Raw genomic sequence first — 17588 nt, 5'->3', positions numbered from 1 at the left:
TTTTATGTTCAGGGCTCTAGGTTACCAAAAATCACCTCCTGCCCTTGGGCTGCAGCATGTACTGGGCTCTGTGTGGCCTTTCACCAGTCTGTTTTCAGTGCAGAGCCATATCCCTTCTACTGTATCTGAGTGTAATCCGGAGGAGACAAGAGAACTCCACTTTGAGAGCTGCACCTCTCACCCCTGTAGGCTCTGGGCCATGTGGTATCCCTCTGTGGAGGGCTGGCCTGCCCCTCTGGGGTTTTTGGAAAACCTGGCTCTGTAACAGGAACAGCCCTTTGCAATAGTTCCCTTGCCTCCAGTTGATGAGGTGACATCCTACTCTCATGGGCCAACGTAAACTGGTGGATTTTTCCTTCTGAGTTTGAGACAACTCTTCCAGTTCTGTCCACAGGCTTCTCGCCTATCTGTTCCACTGGTGGTGGCATGGAAGGCTGAGGGAATGATCAGCATGCAAAGTGATCTCTTTCCAAGAAGGCAGTAATTACAGGCTCTAGAGAAGACTGGGCTGATCTACATTTTCACTATAAAATTCCAAATATAACTTTAGTAGCTGGAAAACAAATTATCGTTCACATTATTCATAACACTGTGGGAAGATTTGCATTTGTGCTCAGTGTTAATGAAGCATCATAAGGATCTGTGAGTCATTAGAATAAGTCAGTACTCACAGGTGGCAAGATGGACATTGCGGAGTCAGTACGTAAATGGTGTTAGAGAACTACAGAGGCAAGGAGATGGACGTTGTTTCAGGACAAACAGGTTCCAGACAGACAGGGCTTTACGAGTAATAACAGTGTTGCTACATTTTTCTCATGGGGGTAGGGTGGAGGGAATAGCAAATTAGCCAGGGATAGGAAATTACCAGAAATGGCACATAGATGCTATAAAAAAAAATCTTCACATGTGCTGATTTGATTAAAGACATATCAGTTCCTTCTCTGCCTCTTAGTCTAACCTCCATTGGTAAATTATTATATCTTATAAGGGACCATGAATTTTGTAATAATTATTGAAACCAAGTTGTTTACATAGACAATGACCCTACAAGAAAATACTTGCCCAAGGTTTCAGATATACTCCAGAGAAGATGGCTTTTGAACAACTTTGTTCTAGAAGTTTTTTATTCCTCACAAGAAGAGCCCTGGTCTGTTTTGCCCAACAACTGATTGATAAGGCTTTGGAATTTAAAAATCAACCCTTCCTAGCCAAATACATATAACCTTGTCTGTTTTTATGAAGTTAACTGAGGTTCTGGTGAACACAGAAAACGAGATTGGCTTCAACAAGTTCACTTGCAGTAGAGGCAGCGGGTCCTTTTGTAGGATCAATGATGATTGATCGTAACAGTGGTCAATTTTGAATATATCCCTGGCTGCTCTGAGGCCTATTTTAAGAGAAATTTTTTTCTTTTGGCAGTGCTGGGGATTGAATCCAGGGCCTTATGCATGCAAGGCAAGCACTCTACCAACTGAGCTATATCCCCAACCCAGAGGGATATATTTTTCTTTTCTCCCTCTCCCTAACCTGGGGATGGGGAACAAGATCACTTTTTCCCATCCTAGACCAAGTTATCTGTCCTTGAGCACCAACCCACCACAGGAAGGAGATGTCACTGGAAGATCTAGGAAGAGACTATCTCTCAAATTAGCAGGTGAATTTCGCACACCATCAGGGTGCACCTGGGACCCCTGTCAGGGCACTCCCCGAATGCAGCCTCTGAAGAACTTCCTTTAAAGCCCTGTCTTCCCTGGTGGGCGAAACCACAGCCTCTAGAACTGGAGTCCCCTGTGCTTCTCCTTTGTTAGCAAAGGAATCAACCTTCTTTCTTCTTTTTCTCAAAACTGTGTCCTCGTTATTGGATTGGTATTGGGGACAAGGACCAAGCTTTCCGTGACATGATTACTACAGCTTCTTCTATTGTCCTGTGCTGGAATGCAATTTGGAGAGTGCCCTTCTGACAATTCTTGTTAGGCATTTATCCCTTAAGGTTTCTGCCTAGGACAAGGAGCACACAGAAAGTTGTGGTGTGCTACAGTAATTTATCAGTAATTTTTGTCATTTTGTTTTCTTCTTGAAAGTGGATGTCGATCTTTTCTCCACACACTGATTAACCATGTATAAAACATTATAGTGGTCTGAATCACCTGAATTATTTTGCACCAACCTTCAAAAGGTTCTGTGGCAGCCTCTCTTGCCCTCCATGTTTCATGGGCCAGATCATTACAAAATGAAAATCTATACACTGTCTCTTCCACTTGTCATTTTAATCATCTTGTATTGATCTTTATTCTCCCTTAATGGCCTCTCTACTTTTTCTTGACTTACCTAGTGTCTGTTCCACATGGAACATTCTGCCACCACCTTATCCTCATTGGCCTGATTGAAATTGTCTTTATGTCTCAACTTAAATTTGACTCTCTTTTAGAAGTTACTTAGAAGTTTTTTGTTTTTTGTTTTTTTAATTTTTAATTTTTATATTGCCTTTGTTTCACTTTAACATAAACATACAAACCAATCTTAACACAGAGCATTTTCTCATTTCTCAATTAACTTCACTTTCATCCCTTTTCCCAGCTGCACTGAAACAGAATCAGCAACTAAAATTGTGTATCTTAAAAAGTTTACAACATGATGTTTTGATATATAAATACATTGTGAAATTTTAACTACAATCAAGCCAATTAACATATCTAACACTGTATTTAGTTACTATTTTATGGTGAGGAAAATTAAGATCTATTCTTAACCACTATCAAAAACACAAAACATTATTATCATTGACTCAGAAATTCTTAACACCCTAGATAATGAAGAAGCCTTCAAAACAAAACAAAACAAAAAAACCTACCTCTCCTTACTCCTCTCCCACTCAATCTACCATAACACTTCTCCAACAAAGAAAAGCCAACAAGACTCTGAGCTTTGTTCTTGGTTCAACAATGCATGTGGCATGAACTTCACAACAAAGCTTAGAGCCATGTTTATTGGATGAATCCAGTTGGCTGATCCCTTTCAATATTTGTAATATAAATAAGACTCTGTATGTTTTTCATGTTTTCTCTTGAGAGCAAAACTATCTGGAGAAAATATTAATCACCTTGTTCTACAAAAATCCTACAAAAAAACATCTGGGATATAAACATGTCTTTTGTTCTCTTGCAGATTGGATTGTTCCAAAAAGTTCTTTATATTGTCTATATTATTGACCTATATTTCTAATCTTGAAAGATTAATATGCAAATGTCAGGAGTTTCATAGAAAATCCTCCATGTCCTCCTCCATTGCGACCTAGGACTGAAAGTCTACTGGAGAACAGCAGACTCCACAGAGAGTTCAAGCAGTGCAGGTAACCTCTGAGAAATGCACTGAATCACAAATAAGAGGAAGAGTAAGTCTATCAGACTATCTCAGTCTCTTGCAGTAATTACATGTCAGTCTACAGAACATTAAAAAAAAAAAAAGCAAAACACAGTCAAACTTGGAGAGAATCCTCAGTCTCCCTCTGCACTAAGAAAATTATGCAAACTAAAATAGACATGAAATCAAACCAAGGATAGAGACAGAAGGACAGAAACCTACTGGGTAGAATTCCTGCTAAGTTGGTGTCAGTACTGTCAAGGAAATACCAGGAAGGGCAATCGTACTCTGACAAAGGTAAACAGATACGACAGGTAGTTGGTATGACCACCCTACAAGTTACAGGTGTGTCATTACAAGTTAAAACTGTCCAAGCTCCTCCCACGTTGGACCCTCAGACATTTGGTAACGTGTCCCCCTAGTCTTTGCTCATGACATTTCCTGAGGAGGTTGCAAACCTGCAATTGAGGGGCCAACTTCAGGTAGCAGACATGCTTCACTGGGTTCTCACGGTGAGTTATGTTTTTTAAATCTATATTCCCATGTCAAGAAGCTGTAGGATCTGGAAACACTGGTTTCCACATTCCTGATGACAACCATTGGTGGGAGCTGAGGGGTTGTCCATTTCAAGGGGTCATGTGTTTGTGCCAATTGTTTCCACTTTTCTAAGGTCTGCTTCTTTTCAAACTCCTTTCCTTTAGGTATAGATCTTGCAGGCCCTTCTCTACAGAGACTATCCTCCTATCCATCTCTACTTGTTCAAATTCAGCCATTCTGAATATACATGACATTTTCCCCAGGGAAAGGAAAGAGGTTGACATTTCAGATAGACCATGACTGATGGCTGAATTTGAACATGTTTAGTGCTGGAATTTGTTGAAATGAATTGAGATGCATTCGTTCACATTTACAAAGCGTCTACTTCCTGGCAACTCCATTATCCTATTTATGTCATTCTATTAAATAAGTATTAGAGACATACTCATTCAAAAGGCACACTAAAATCAGAATGTATACTGAGCACTAAACATGTCTTCTCCCTTTCAGTTAACTCTAAATCACCAAGTTTTTATTTTGAAAAAGTACTCAGATATACCTCTAAATTTACTTACCTGGGTAACTGCTAAAAGAGAGGCGACTACTGCTGGTGTCCTTATCTTTGATGTTGAAGTCCCAGTGTTTATATATCCTGAGCATGGCTGCGTAAGTGTACCAGCTTGAGTGAGCAAAAAAGATGTTCTCAAATCCAGGAAGAACCTGTAGCCAGAATCATGGTGAGTGACACAAAGACAGATGGATAACTGACTTCAATAGTAAGTGTAGGAAGCACGGAGAAGATGTGTCAATTTAGGGGTTTACTGTTATCTTTATCATCAAAAAATATGGCCAAGGAGTTGAACATTAACTTTACTGTGCACAAAACAGATGTCTTAACATCCCAAATGAAAGGGAAGCAATAGCTTCAACTTCCAATTCCCTCCATCAAAGTTCCTTCCAGTTCTCAACTTTTGCCATATCAGGAAGAATACCAGGAATTCATGAACTGATACATCATCATCTGATATTCAGCCAGGGGTGATGAGATGTTGCCATTCTTGGGTGCCATACAGAAAACTCTGTGTGAACCAGGGAAAAGATAGGAGCTTCTATGTCTTACCTTGATAAGAGCAGAACAATGTCCCATGTCCCATCTCTTGAAAACCTTCATGTTGTTGCTTTTTGTGGGAGAAAAAGAGGGAATCAGATCCAATAGATCTCCAACAGCATTTAGGAACTGAATCTGGAACATGGTCATGGGCTGGGAGAGAACACAGACTTAGCATCACTTTGTGGCACATGTCATTTTCTAGTTTTCCTTTTGTTAAGGCGCCATTAAATTATTCTATTGTGAAGAGTCTCTAAAGTAACAAATGTCCTGGATTTTTTAACTTAACAAAATAATTCTTGTGGCTTTATAAATTAGAAGAGATGTGTTAGCATGTCTGATATCCACAGATATTTGGAATGTCTTCTTAGAAAACAGAGCTTTCTGTTTGCTTTTCTCTATAACAGGTTTTCTCAACCTTGGCATTAGTTATATTGTAAGGCAGGTAATTCTTTATTTTGGGGGGCTGTGCCCTGTAAGATGTTTAGTAGTACCCCTGACCTCTACCCTCTGGTTTTTCGTAGCAGCCTTCTAGGTTTTTTTATTTTTGGTTTTGGTTTTGGGGTACCAGGGATTGAACTCAGGGGCACTCAACCACTGAGCCACTCCCTAGCCTTATTTTGTGTTTTATTTAGAGACAGGGTTTCACTGAGTTGTTTAGCACCTTGCTTTGTTGAAGCTGGCTTTGAACCCCCAATTCTCCTGCCTCAGCTTCCTGAGCTGCTGCACCCAGCCAACCTTCAAGTTTTGACAACCAAAAATATCTCCTCCAGACATTGCCAAGGCAGAAATCACCCCAACAAAAAAACTTTTACAGCAAAAATTTCAGTATAGTGGTTCTGATTTTGATTGTGTGCTTAACATAGAATGAACTGATCAGAAGGCGCTAACCCTGAAGTAGCTATCATATCGCCCTTGAGTGTGAACGTTTTAGAGTTCACAGCTCCAGCAAGGTGCAATCTACCAGCATATCTCTAGGCTGGGGATCTATAAACAAACTGGCTTAAAATGAATACAAATGACATTTTAACAAAAAAGTAAAATAAAAGCAAAAACCCCCAAACTGATAACCTATTTACATAAATATTCTCTTAGTTTTGCTTTTTTGAATAAGTAATACATTCATTATTCAAGAATTAAACAATCATAAGAAGGTCTTTATTGGATAGTCTCTTATTATCCATTTGCTTTAATTTCATTCTATCTCATTTATCATTTCTACTAATTTCTTTTGTATATCTGCAAATTTTTTAAAATGACATATAAATACATTTTTAAACACAAATGGTAGTGTTCTATATGAACGACCTTTCACCTTGTTTTTTTTTTTTTTCGTTCATATCTGGGGTCTTTTCATATTGGGTATAAAAATCCCACCCATTCTTTTAAGTAGCATTTCAATGTATGGGTGTATTATAACACTTTTAGCTACTGTTTTGTTGATGGACTTTCAGGTTTGTTCTAGCCTTTTGCTATTATAAACAATACTATTATAATACTTGTGCTATTATAAACAATAATTAATTATGGATGCATTTGAGTCTATGGGTAGAAGAAATTCCTGGAAATGATTTTGATTTTAATTGATATTGCCAGATTGTTCTAGAGGAGTTGTTTCAATTTACATCCTTCCAGCTTCAATAACATTTTAAATATTTAGTTTATTTCCAATCTAATAAGTGAAAACTCTATCCCATAGTAATTTGAACTTGTATTTTTTGTTTGTTTGATTTAAGTAAGTTTGAGCATATCTCTAAAAACCTTTGAGTTTGTTTTCTGTAAACTCTTCATATATTGCATTTTTCTACTGGGTTGTTCTTTGTTTTTTTTTTCCCCCTTGACTTTTAGGAGCTCTTTAAATAATTAGCAAGATTATCTTTCTGGTTTGTAATTTGCCACACACAATTTTAGTGTGTGGTAGGATCTCAGTGAGATTTTAATATGCATTTCCCTGAAACTGAACATTTCTTAATATTTATGAGTCATTGTATTTCCTCTTCTATAAAATTCTGGTTTTTTTAACCAATTTTTCCATTGAGTATTTTCTATTTTTATTCCATATGTATTTTGGATAAAAAATCTTGTTAGTTAAATGTATTGCAAATATCTTCTTTAGTTTATAGCTTATCTTTCACTTTCTATATAATAACTATTTAAAAAATTATTTTTATACGTATTTTTAGTTGTTGATGGACCTTTATTTTATTCATTTTTTTATATATGGTGCTGAGAATTGATCCATTCTCACACGTGCTAATCATTCTCATGAGTGCTAGGCAAGTGCTCTACTACTGAGCCACAACCCAAGCCCCATATGATATCTTTTGATTAAAAGAATAATTTTTATTGATAAATTCAGCTGAGCTTATCAATCTTTTTCTTCATTGTAGTGCTCCTGTGTCGTAAGACACCATTGTCTACCTTAAGTCATATTCTGAAGAATGATCAAAGGTTACTTTGAGGGAATAAGTATTTTTTGAGGCAGTTAGCTATATTTCAAGTTTAAAAGACTGCAAGGTCTTTACTTCATTAATTTTTCCAATGCTGAAAATTCTGGTGTCTGACATAATTACTTATTTGCCTTTTTTTACTTTATCTACCCATTCATCCAAATCTATCAAATTTCCAAATACCAATACTAATACTATTACTAAGGTGAGATTATCACATACAGTTTAAAAAGGTTTTTGTTCATTTTTTGTTGTTGTTGCTTGTTTGGTTGTTTTTTTGTTTTTTGTTTTTTTTTTTGGTGGGCTTCTTTTTAGAACTGGGGGTTGAACCAGGGCTTTGCAAATGAGGCAGATGCTTTGCTACTGTGCTACATTCCGGCCCTTTATTGTTGCTATTGTTTATTTTTGGTGGTCTTTCTTGTCCCTAGGGTCTATCCCACTAAAGATGTACAGCAACAACAATTTCAGTGTCACTTGAAATAATAGTTCTCTGTGTAGTTATGACATCACTTGTTACATAGTTAGATACCTTTGTTTCAATTTTAGGGACTGCTTTTCTTCTCTGTGATTAAATGCATTTTACAATTCAAGAACAACATTTATATGGCTCCTGAGTCAAAACTATATAAAAGGTACATTCAGAGAAATGTTGCTTTCATTCCTCTTCCCTCCATTCTCTTTTATTCCCTCTTCAAAAGGTAATTAATTATCGCTGGGTACAGTAGCCCATACCTGTAATCCCAGAGGCTGGCAAGGCTAAGGCAGGAGGATCATGAGTTCAAAGCCAGTCTCAGCAACTTAATGAGGTCCTGAGCAGTTAGGGAGACCCTGTCTCAACTGTTTTCAAGCCACTCCTCATTGTTTTGTGCATGTCTTCCTTGTTTACTTTTTTAATTGGTGCATTATAATTATACATAATAATAAAACTTTTTCCAAATTTGTATATGCATGCTATAAAATTATAATTTGGTTAATATTGTTCCCCAGTACCTCTCATTTTCCTCCCTTCTACTTTCCCCCTTGACACCTTCCTCTATTCTATTGGTCTCCCTTCTATTTTCATAAGATAAATACACCCAACTCCCCTGCCCTCCCTTTTCCTCTCTAGCTTCCACATATAAGAGAAAACATATGGCCCTTGATTTTCTGAGTATGGCTTATTTTGCTTAACATAATGCTCTCAAGTTCCATCTGTTTTCCTGCAAATAACATAATTTCATAATTTCATTTTTCTTTATGGCTGAATAAAACTCCTAGTTCCGTAATTTGCCTATTATGAATTGTGCTGCTATAAACATGGGTGTAAATATATTTCTCCAGTCAGAATGGCAGCCATCAAGCATACAAATAATATAATAATAATGTAGGGGGCAAAAAACATTTTTTACACTGATGTTGGGATTATAAATTAGTACAACCACTGTGGAAATCAGTATGGAGGTTCCTGAAAAAAGACTAGAGATGGAATCACCATGTGACCCAGCTTACACCATCACTCCTTGGTATTTATTCTAAAGAATTAAACTCATTTTCATTTTTTATATGAAAGACAGCCCACAATACACCCTGTTCTTCATCTTATATTTTTACACTTAATAACAAATCCCAAAGGTCATTCCCTAACAGCATTTGGAGGTCTACCTCATCTTTGTTCACAGCTACATTATTGACACAGCCAGCCCTCTATGTATCTGACTGCTTTCAGTGTTTTGCTATAATAAATTATCTGCCATGAATACACTTATAAATTTGTCATATCGTATTTTTTCAGTGCAAAAGTGTATATCTTTGTGATAATACTGGAAGTGGGATTGCTGGGTAAAAATCAAATGTAAATATATGATTTGGATACAAAGTGACAAAAGTTCCCATTCACAGTGAACACACCAGTTTGCATTCCCACCAGGATTTTAGGAGAATGCTTTCTTTTCCCATAGCCTTGCCAACAGGGTGCACTTTCACATTTTGGAATTGTTGCCAAACTGGTGAGAAAATATTTACCAGTATGGATTTAATTTATATTTCTAATCTTACGAGCAGAGTTGAGCTCATATGATTAACAATCATGTGCATCATTTTTCTGTGATGGGGTGTATATATATATGTACACCACTCTCTCTCTCTCTCTCTCTCTCTCTCTCTCTCTCTCTCTCTCTCTCTCTCTCACACACACACACACACACACACACACACACCCCTACATACCTCCAGAAAACAAAATGCCCACAATAATTTTTGGAAGATATCCAATGGTACCTTGGAAGCCTCAATGATTCAGTAGTTTCCCCTAGAATTACTATGTGTATGTGTTTATATGGATGTTGTGGATTGTGGAAATCAGAACTTTATCCCTAGATATTTGTCTTAATTAGCCTATAGTTTAAAACACTAAAATCTTTACCAGGTTAGTTAAAAAACCACTATGTTCACATCATGTTTTAAAATTTCATCCTAACACAGTTGTATGAAAGAGTGGAAAAACACAGAAACAAGTTGTTTATTTGTGTTTTGAACTTAAATTTTGTGTCAAACAGTGAGTTAGGTACTAGAATATGACAGATAAAATAATAGTGCTTATCCACAAGGAATTTATACTCGTGTCCTAATTTGATCTGCTTCTAAACTGGAATGTTATTTCTCAATATTTTGTCATATAAATTGAGCAGCTTCTTAAAAGTCATACCTTTGTTCCTTCTGCCATAGCCCTCTTCATTGCTCCTACATATAGCCCATCCATTTGTGCCACAATATAGCCTGTATGTCTCCAAAATGAGTCATTCTTGAATTCTTTGATGTTTTTCCGAGTCCACTGATTTTGCTTTCTGGAAGAGAAATCATATTTGTACTAGAGGTCTCAGTGGTGGCTCATCCAAAACTAAATCAAACCAGGCATTTAGAGATGACAGATGCTGATGCTAAAATAATTTAAGTTCTGGATCTTATAACATTACAGTTACTCAAAAGATTTCAGAACAAACCTTAAATGAATGTTAATTTCTCCCTCCTCTTTAATGGATTTTCTGGCTCATCTAGAACCAAAACACATGTGCAATATTAACCTACCTGTGATACCAACAAGTGATACCAAACACAAATGCATTTCATATAAACTATGATATGTCAATAAGTCAATAAGAACAAGTTGAATTACATTTGTATGTAGAAATGGTAAAGTTAGACCACAAGAAATAAAACTCATAAAGACAAGGTGATTTCTAGATTTTATGCTTCTCTCTCAGATCATTTTCACAGCTTATGATTCATCTGATTTCTTTTTTCCATATTTTAATTGGTGCATTATAGTTGTACATAATGGTGAGATTCACTATTACATATTTGTACATGCACACAATTGGCCAATATCATTTTATAGCACTTTCCCTTTCCCTCCCTTCCCTCCCCCGGTGGTTCATCCCATTTCAGTTGTTATTAATGTGTGTCTCAATGTCTCCTTCTCAACAGGATTAGCAAAAACCTCTTTTTTTTCTTACTTAGGTTATTAATTTCTCCTTTATTAAGGTAACTAACAAGTGTTAGATCTTTATGGGTGATCCAAATAAAATACAGTGTTCAGCTCAACTCAGATTGACATATATACATTTGGCTTTAGTTACCCCAATGAAGCCCTCTTGTTAACATGGGTTAACACCCCCAAACTCCATCCAGAAAGCAAGGCACAGGGCTTAGGTCCACTCTTAGATTCTTCCCAAACAACTGAGAATGTGCAAAAAAAAAAACCCTTACTTTTAAAATAATCCTTTAATTCTTTTTTCTTTCAGTTCTATCTGGGATGATCTTATATAACTTTGTATACAGAGAGCTATTTTTTTGTTTGTTTGTTCAGGCTATTGCTAGATAACTCCTAAAATAATACAATGTCATTGCCTAACAGGATCTAGCCTCATGGTTTTTAACTGATGCCCTGCAGGACTTGTAGCATTTCAAGAAGACTTTGCTTAGTGTGTGATTTGGAAGGCTAAACCAAGACCCTTTCTATCCACAAATGAATCTCTTGTCATTCCACAAATTTAATCATATCTAAAATTTTAGTCTTCAGAAGCTTTATTAAAATGAAAATATTCTTATAGGATGTTGAGAATGATGACTTTAGATATTAGCTGATATCCAGCCTGGGTATCCACCAGACCCAGGAAAAAGAAATAAGGAGGGAGCAGAAAGGCTCCCTGCAGGAAGCAGCAAGGCACCCATGCAGAAGGGATTCAGGGATTTAACTTTGCCAGCTGCACTCTGATGGTGTCCTCTAGCAGTGTTAGCAATGGACACTGTGACATTTAACTTGACCTTTGAAACAGCAGAAATTGGAGGATACGTTTTCTGAAACCAGTTTTCATGCCATCATAAAAAAACAAATGCGATGCCCTAGAGTTGTTCTAGAACAATTCCAGAATCCTGCTACAGAGGTGGAAAAGGAAATTGACAAAGGAATAATCACTCTTGAAATGACAGTTTCAGGCCCTTTAGTCTTTTTTTTTTTTTTTTTTGAGACAGGGAGGTAGAGAGAGAGAGAATTTTTTAATATTTATTTTTTAGTTATCGGCAAGCACAACATCCCTGTCTATATGTGGTGCTGAGGATCGAACCCGGGCCAGGTGAGTGTGCTACCGCTTGAGCCACATCCCCAGCCCACCCTTTAGTCTTAACAACAATGAAAAGAGGAAAGCTTTTATACATACTCCATAAAATCCTTCACTTTATCCACGAGGGAAGGTTTCTTGATCAGCTGTGGGTAGAGATTTATGAAGTGGTCATTCATGTGTCTGAAACGATAGATGAGAACTGTTAGATTCCTAGATTTCTTCTTGAATTTCTTCATCATGGCAATTTACCCAACTTTTTGGTTAAACAGTGTGCCTCCAATTACAAATCTTCTGTACTACATTTTTTAAAATAAACTAAACACACAATTTAAATTAAAAAATATTTCTAACACATGGAAGGTATAGAATATAACAAACAACCAAGTATTCACCACTTAAATTTATTAGATCATTATATTTTGTCATATTTTCCATCTAATACATAAAACAAAATATTAGAAAGACTGAAGTCCCCGTATAAACCTTTCTTACGATAATTCCCTCCTTTCTCCCCAGTGGTAACTGCAACCTTAAATCTGATATTGTTTCCCATGTATATATTTACATAATCACTATACATATTTTAACCCTAAACAATGTTTAGGGTTAAATGAATGTTATCATGTTGAAGAACAAAATATGAACAAAAATTGATCTTGATTTGTTTCTCTTAACATAGATTTTAGAGAAATACCTAAGTTACCATCTGCCCATTAAATTCATTCTTTTCCACTGCTGATGATATTGTATGGTATGACTATGCACCAATTCATGTATGCATTCCTCTGATGGATATTTAACTAGTAACTAATTTTTCAATATTGTAATGCAATTTTAAGATTTGTTGTGTCCTTTTTTTTTTTTTTTTTTACACATTTGCCTGTTCTTTTAGAATGTATGTGTGTATGTGTGTGTATAAAATTGGGAAATATTTCCAGGATATAGAAAAGCATAGACTTTATTGGTAAATTTATAAATACTCAAGGATCCACCACCTACATATATTAAACTGATACACACATGTACACACACACACACACACACACACATACACACAAAATCACTGCTGGGATGAATATCATATATATGACACATCATATAAATATTTGTCAATATCTATTAATTTTATATATGTATATTTTATGTTATGCATATATTATATGGACTTTTGTACATAAAATTATTAGTTATTGCTAATTGTTCACCACACAGATTTACCAATTTATATTCTCAGACCTCTTCCTCTACCACCTCACCATCACTTGGTATTGTCAGACTTTGATTTTCAACAATGTGTTAGGTTTAAATAATTTCTCCATTTAATTTCCATTCCTCTCAGAATTATTGGGTATTTGAGATTATTTATGTTAAAACTTAAAAATTAGAAATGACATCAATGCTTATAGCAGCATAATTCACAATAGCTAAACTGTGGAACCAACCAAGATGCTGTTCAATAGATGAATGGATAAAGAAACTGTGGTATATATACACAATGGAATATTATTCAGCAATAAAAGAGAATAAAATTATGACATTTCCTGGTAAATGGATGGTACTGGAGAATATCATGCTAAGTAAAGTAAGCCAATCCCCCAAAAGGAAAGGCCAAATGTTTTCTCTGATAAGTGGATGCTGATCCATAATGGGGGTGGGACATGGGAGGAATGGAGGAACTTTGGATAGGGCAAAGGGGAGGGAGGAAAAGGGAGAGTGGGCATGAGGGTAGGAAAGATGATGGAATGAGATCACGCATGATTACCTAGGTACATGTATGAGGACATGAATGGTGTGACTCTACTTCGTGTACAACCAGAGACATGAAAAATTGTGCTCCATTTGTGTGCTATGAATCTAAATGCATTCTGCTGTCACGTGTTGAGAGCCACAGCCAAAGGGGCCCCAGCAAACTTCCAGCTGCCAGCTGATGATTGGCTCACAGCGGCCCCAGCAAACTTCCAGCTGCCAGCTGATTGGCTCCTCTGCGTGATGCTCGTTGGGGTATTTCCCCGCCCTTTCAGACCACAGAGCTGCTCATTGGGGGACTCTTTTGGCTCCGTCCACACGACCCAGCCAATTGGCCTCAAGAACAGGAGGAGTGGGGGGCGGGTGAGAGGCTTGTGGGAAGCTGGTGGTGGCAGTTGGGCTCTGAAGGAATTCCTGAAGAGCTCATGTAGTACAGCGTGTGTTCTAAAAATAAAGTTCGTTTCTGCTTGATAAGTGGCTCTGAATAGTGCCCAGCCAGACTGCGGCAGTCATGTATAACTAATTAGAACAAATAAATAAATTAATTAAAAATTAAAAATAAAAATGTCTCAAATGCTGTTGATGAAAATAATCTATTTATACTTACTATGATTTTAATATTATTGGATTTGGCTTTATAAGCTTTTGCTTTCTATTTCTTATCCCTTTCTTCATCTGCTCTTTTAGGCTTTCTTTATTTAGATAACACTGTCATCCATCTTCTATTCATATAATAATTTTAGAAGCCACTCAAAACTACGTATTTTCTTATAAAATCTAAATGAATTTTATAATTCTCTTTTCATCCAAATGTGAAGTATATTTTTGTAAGTCTTAGCTGTGGACACTTTCCATCATGTTTTTGTTCAGAGATTTAGTTTTACCTTTTGAATGTAAAACTATTTATATGTTTAAAATTATTTTTATTTTTTAATTTTCAAAATCAAGATTTTTGTTAATTTTTTTGTTTCTTATATTATAACTATTGTTTCTTACATTTCAAAATTTCCCTCCTATTATTCTAACTAAAGTATATCCTTTAATAATTTAATAGAAGAATGAGTGGTAATTTGTTTCAATTTATATGTATGAACATATCCTTATTTTGATCTTACCTGGATAGTTTAAATAGTTATAAAATGCTAGTTAGATATTTTTTCTCAGCAAATATTTTATGACTCTATTATTTGTGATGAGAAGTATGCTATGTAGTTGGGATTCCTTTGTAGTTAATGTCTTTATGATAGCTTTTAAGATTATTCTCTTTACCCTCAATTTTATGTAGTTTCATTCATAGTGTTGTAGCAATTTAATAGATTGTGTCTTCCAACTAAGGAAGTGGCATTTGTTTTTTCTCAATTCTGATAAATTCTTAGCTATTACCCTTAATCCAATTGCTATGTCTAACAACAGGCTTTTAGTATTTTACCCTTTTTATATCTCTGGGCTGTATATTATGTAAATTTCTCAATTTTTTTCTGTGTCTAGTCCAGGTTTGCCTGTTAGTGAGATTTAAGAAAATGACTTTCTATAAGTTTTTATAATATTTATAATAAGTCATTCAAAAATATTTACCTGTATTCTTTTTCTTCCTTTTTGTACCATAAATTCTTCCTCAAGTTTTCTTTTGCTTTTAACTTTAAAGCAATCTAAGCAAATTTAAAGTTTTTGTTAAAGTGGTGCATTTCTAGCTAATTCAGAGGCTGAGGCAGGAGGATTGCAAGTTTAAGGCCAGTCTCAGCAACTTAGAGAGACCCTGTCTCAAATTTAAAACTAAGAAAAATGAGGGATGTAGTTCAGTGATAAAGCACCCCTAGGTTCAATCCCCAGCACCTCCAGATGAGATACATAACTGAAGTGTTAACAATATAAATAGGCAAGACGAGTTTGCATACTCTGAGCAATGACCATACTGTCATAACTATCACCTTAAAAAGTATTCAATGTCTTGATGACAAGATTCACCCTGATTTTGTTTTGTGAAAAATGCTCTCTTAAAAATCAATGACTGTCTATAAGGAAATTTAAAAGATCTGTTGAGTTAATACCACATGGATAAGCAAACCCCAGACTGCAGCAAATTATAGATTAAACAGTTTCTTCAACAAATAAATTATGAGAAAGAAGAGGGAAATAATAGATTAAAAGTGACTTAAACACAATAAAAAAGAAATATACCAATCAGACTCAACATATTGTGATATTCATGAGACTACTGAAAAGTCAAATACAGATTGAATATATAAATATTTGAGGATAATTACTAAATTTTAGATGTAACAATGGTACGTTTGCTCTATATTTTTAAAGAGTCTTACCCTTTAGGATACACATTGAAGTATTTACAGAAGAGATGACATGATATCTGAGAATTGCCTCAAAATAATGTAGAAGTAAAAGGGAGGTGTGGTGACCAGTCCTCTAGAAATGCCCCAAGTGACCCCTGCTTCAGGTATGCCATTCCTTCCCCTCTATGTAGACTGGACCTAGTCACTTTCTCTCTATAATTTGCTTTTCTAATTTCTTTCTAAATCTTTTTAGTTGTAGAAGGACACATTACCTTTATTTTACTTATTTATTTTTATGTTGTACTGAGGATTGAACCCAGTGCCTCACATGTGCTAGGCAAGCGCTCTACCATTGAACTACAACCCAGCCCCTTTTATCATTTTTCTAAAAGGGCATTTAAAAATAAGGGAAATTGCATGGAAATGGAAGGAGACCCTCATTGTTATACAAAATTACATATAAGAGGATGTGAGGGGAAAGGGAAAAAAAACAAGGGAGAGAATTGAATTACAGTAAATGGGGTAAGAGAGAAGATGGGAGGGGAGGGGAGGGGGGATAGTAGAGGATAGGAAAGGCAGCAGAATACAACAGTCACTAATATGGCATTATGTAAAAACGTGGATGTGTAACCAATGTGATGCTGCAATCTGTATACGGGGTAAAAATGGGAGTTCACAACCCACTTGAATCAAATGTATGAAATATGTCAAGAGCTTTGTAATGTTTTGAACAACCAATAATAAAAAATAAATTAATTAAAAAAATAAATAAAAATATTTGTCTTCTCAAAGGTGCCATAAACATTCATTGGAGAAAAGGTAGCCTCTTCTTGGATTAGACAAAAGGGGAATAAAGGGAAGGGAGATGGGATGGGAAAAGGAAAGACAGTAGAATGAATCAGACATATTGTACCTATCCTTACATATGAATACATGGCCAATGTAACTCCACAGCTTATATAACCACAGCAATGGGATCCTCACTGGAACAAGTTCTACTTATCCTATGTATTTATAATATGTCAAAATACACTCGAGTGTCATATTTATCTAGAAAGAACAAACATACAAATAAATAAAATATCTGTCTTCTTATTTCTCCCTTTTGGTCCATACATTCTCCCTCAAGTTTTTTTGTTTGTTTATAACTTAAAGCATCCTAAGCAAATTGAAAGTTTTTGTTAAAGCCAAATGTGGTGGCACACACCTATAATCCGTTACTCTGAAAACTGAGGAAGGAGGATGACAAGTTTGAAGTCAGCCTGAGCAATGTAACAGGATCCTGTCTTAAGATAAAATAAAAATTGCTGGGAGTATTGTAGGTCAGTGTGGGAGTGCTTGCCTAACATGTGCAAGACCCTGGGCTCAAGTCGTGAAAATTAAAAATAAATAAAATAATATTTAAAACATCAAAATAACTTAAAATAAGTTAAGTCTTTGTTAAACTATTCCACAAATTCATCTGGAGTATATTCATTATATAATCATTGATTTAGTTGAC

At 35.7% G+C, this 17588-nt stretch overlaps 1 protein-coding gene across 3 annotated transcripts in view; it reads right to left on the bottom strand.

The window, feature by feature from the left end:
• Plbd1 (phospholipase B domain containing 1) overlaps positions 1–17588 on the bottom strand; it is a 63556-nt gene that overhangs the window by 21620 nt on the left and 24348 nt on the right. For all 3 annotated transcript variants that reach the window (XM_078015201.1, XM_078015202.1, XM_078015200.1), the window contains exons 3-6: positions 12150–12233; positions 10139–10277; positions 5018–5158; positions 4473–4617 (exon numbers count right to left, since the gene is read on the bottom strand). In XM_078015201.1, coding sequence (XP_077871327.1) covers positions 4473–4617; positions 5018–5158; positions 10139–10277; positions 12150–12233 — 509 coding nt within the window. The remainder of the gene's footprint in view (positions 1–4472; positions 4618–5017; positions 5159–10138; positions 10278–12149; positions 12234–17588) is intronic.

The sequence above is a fragment of the Ictidomys tridecemlineatus genome, chromosome 6 (genome assembly GCF_052094955.1).
Source record: "Ictidomys tridecemlineatus isolate mIctTri1 chromosome 6, mIctTri1.hap1, whole genome shotgun sequence".
NCBI lineage: Eukaryota > Metazoa > Chordata > Mammalia > Rodentia > Sciuridae > Ictidomys > Ictidomys tridecemlineatus.
This window is presented reverse-complemented; position numbering and strand designations above follow the sequence as displayed.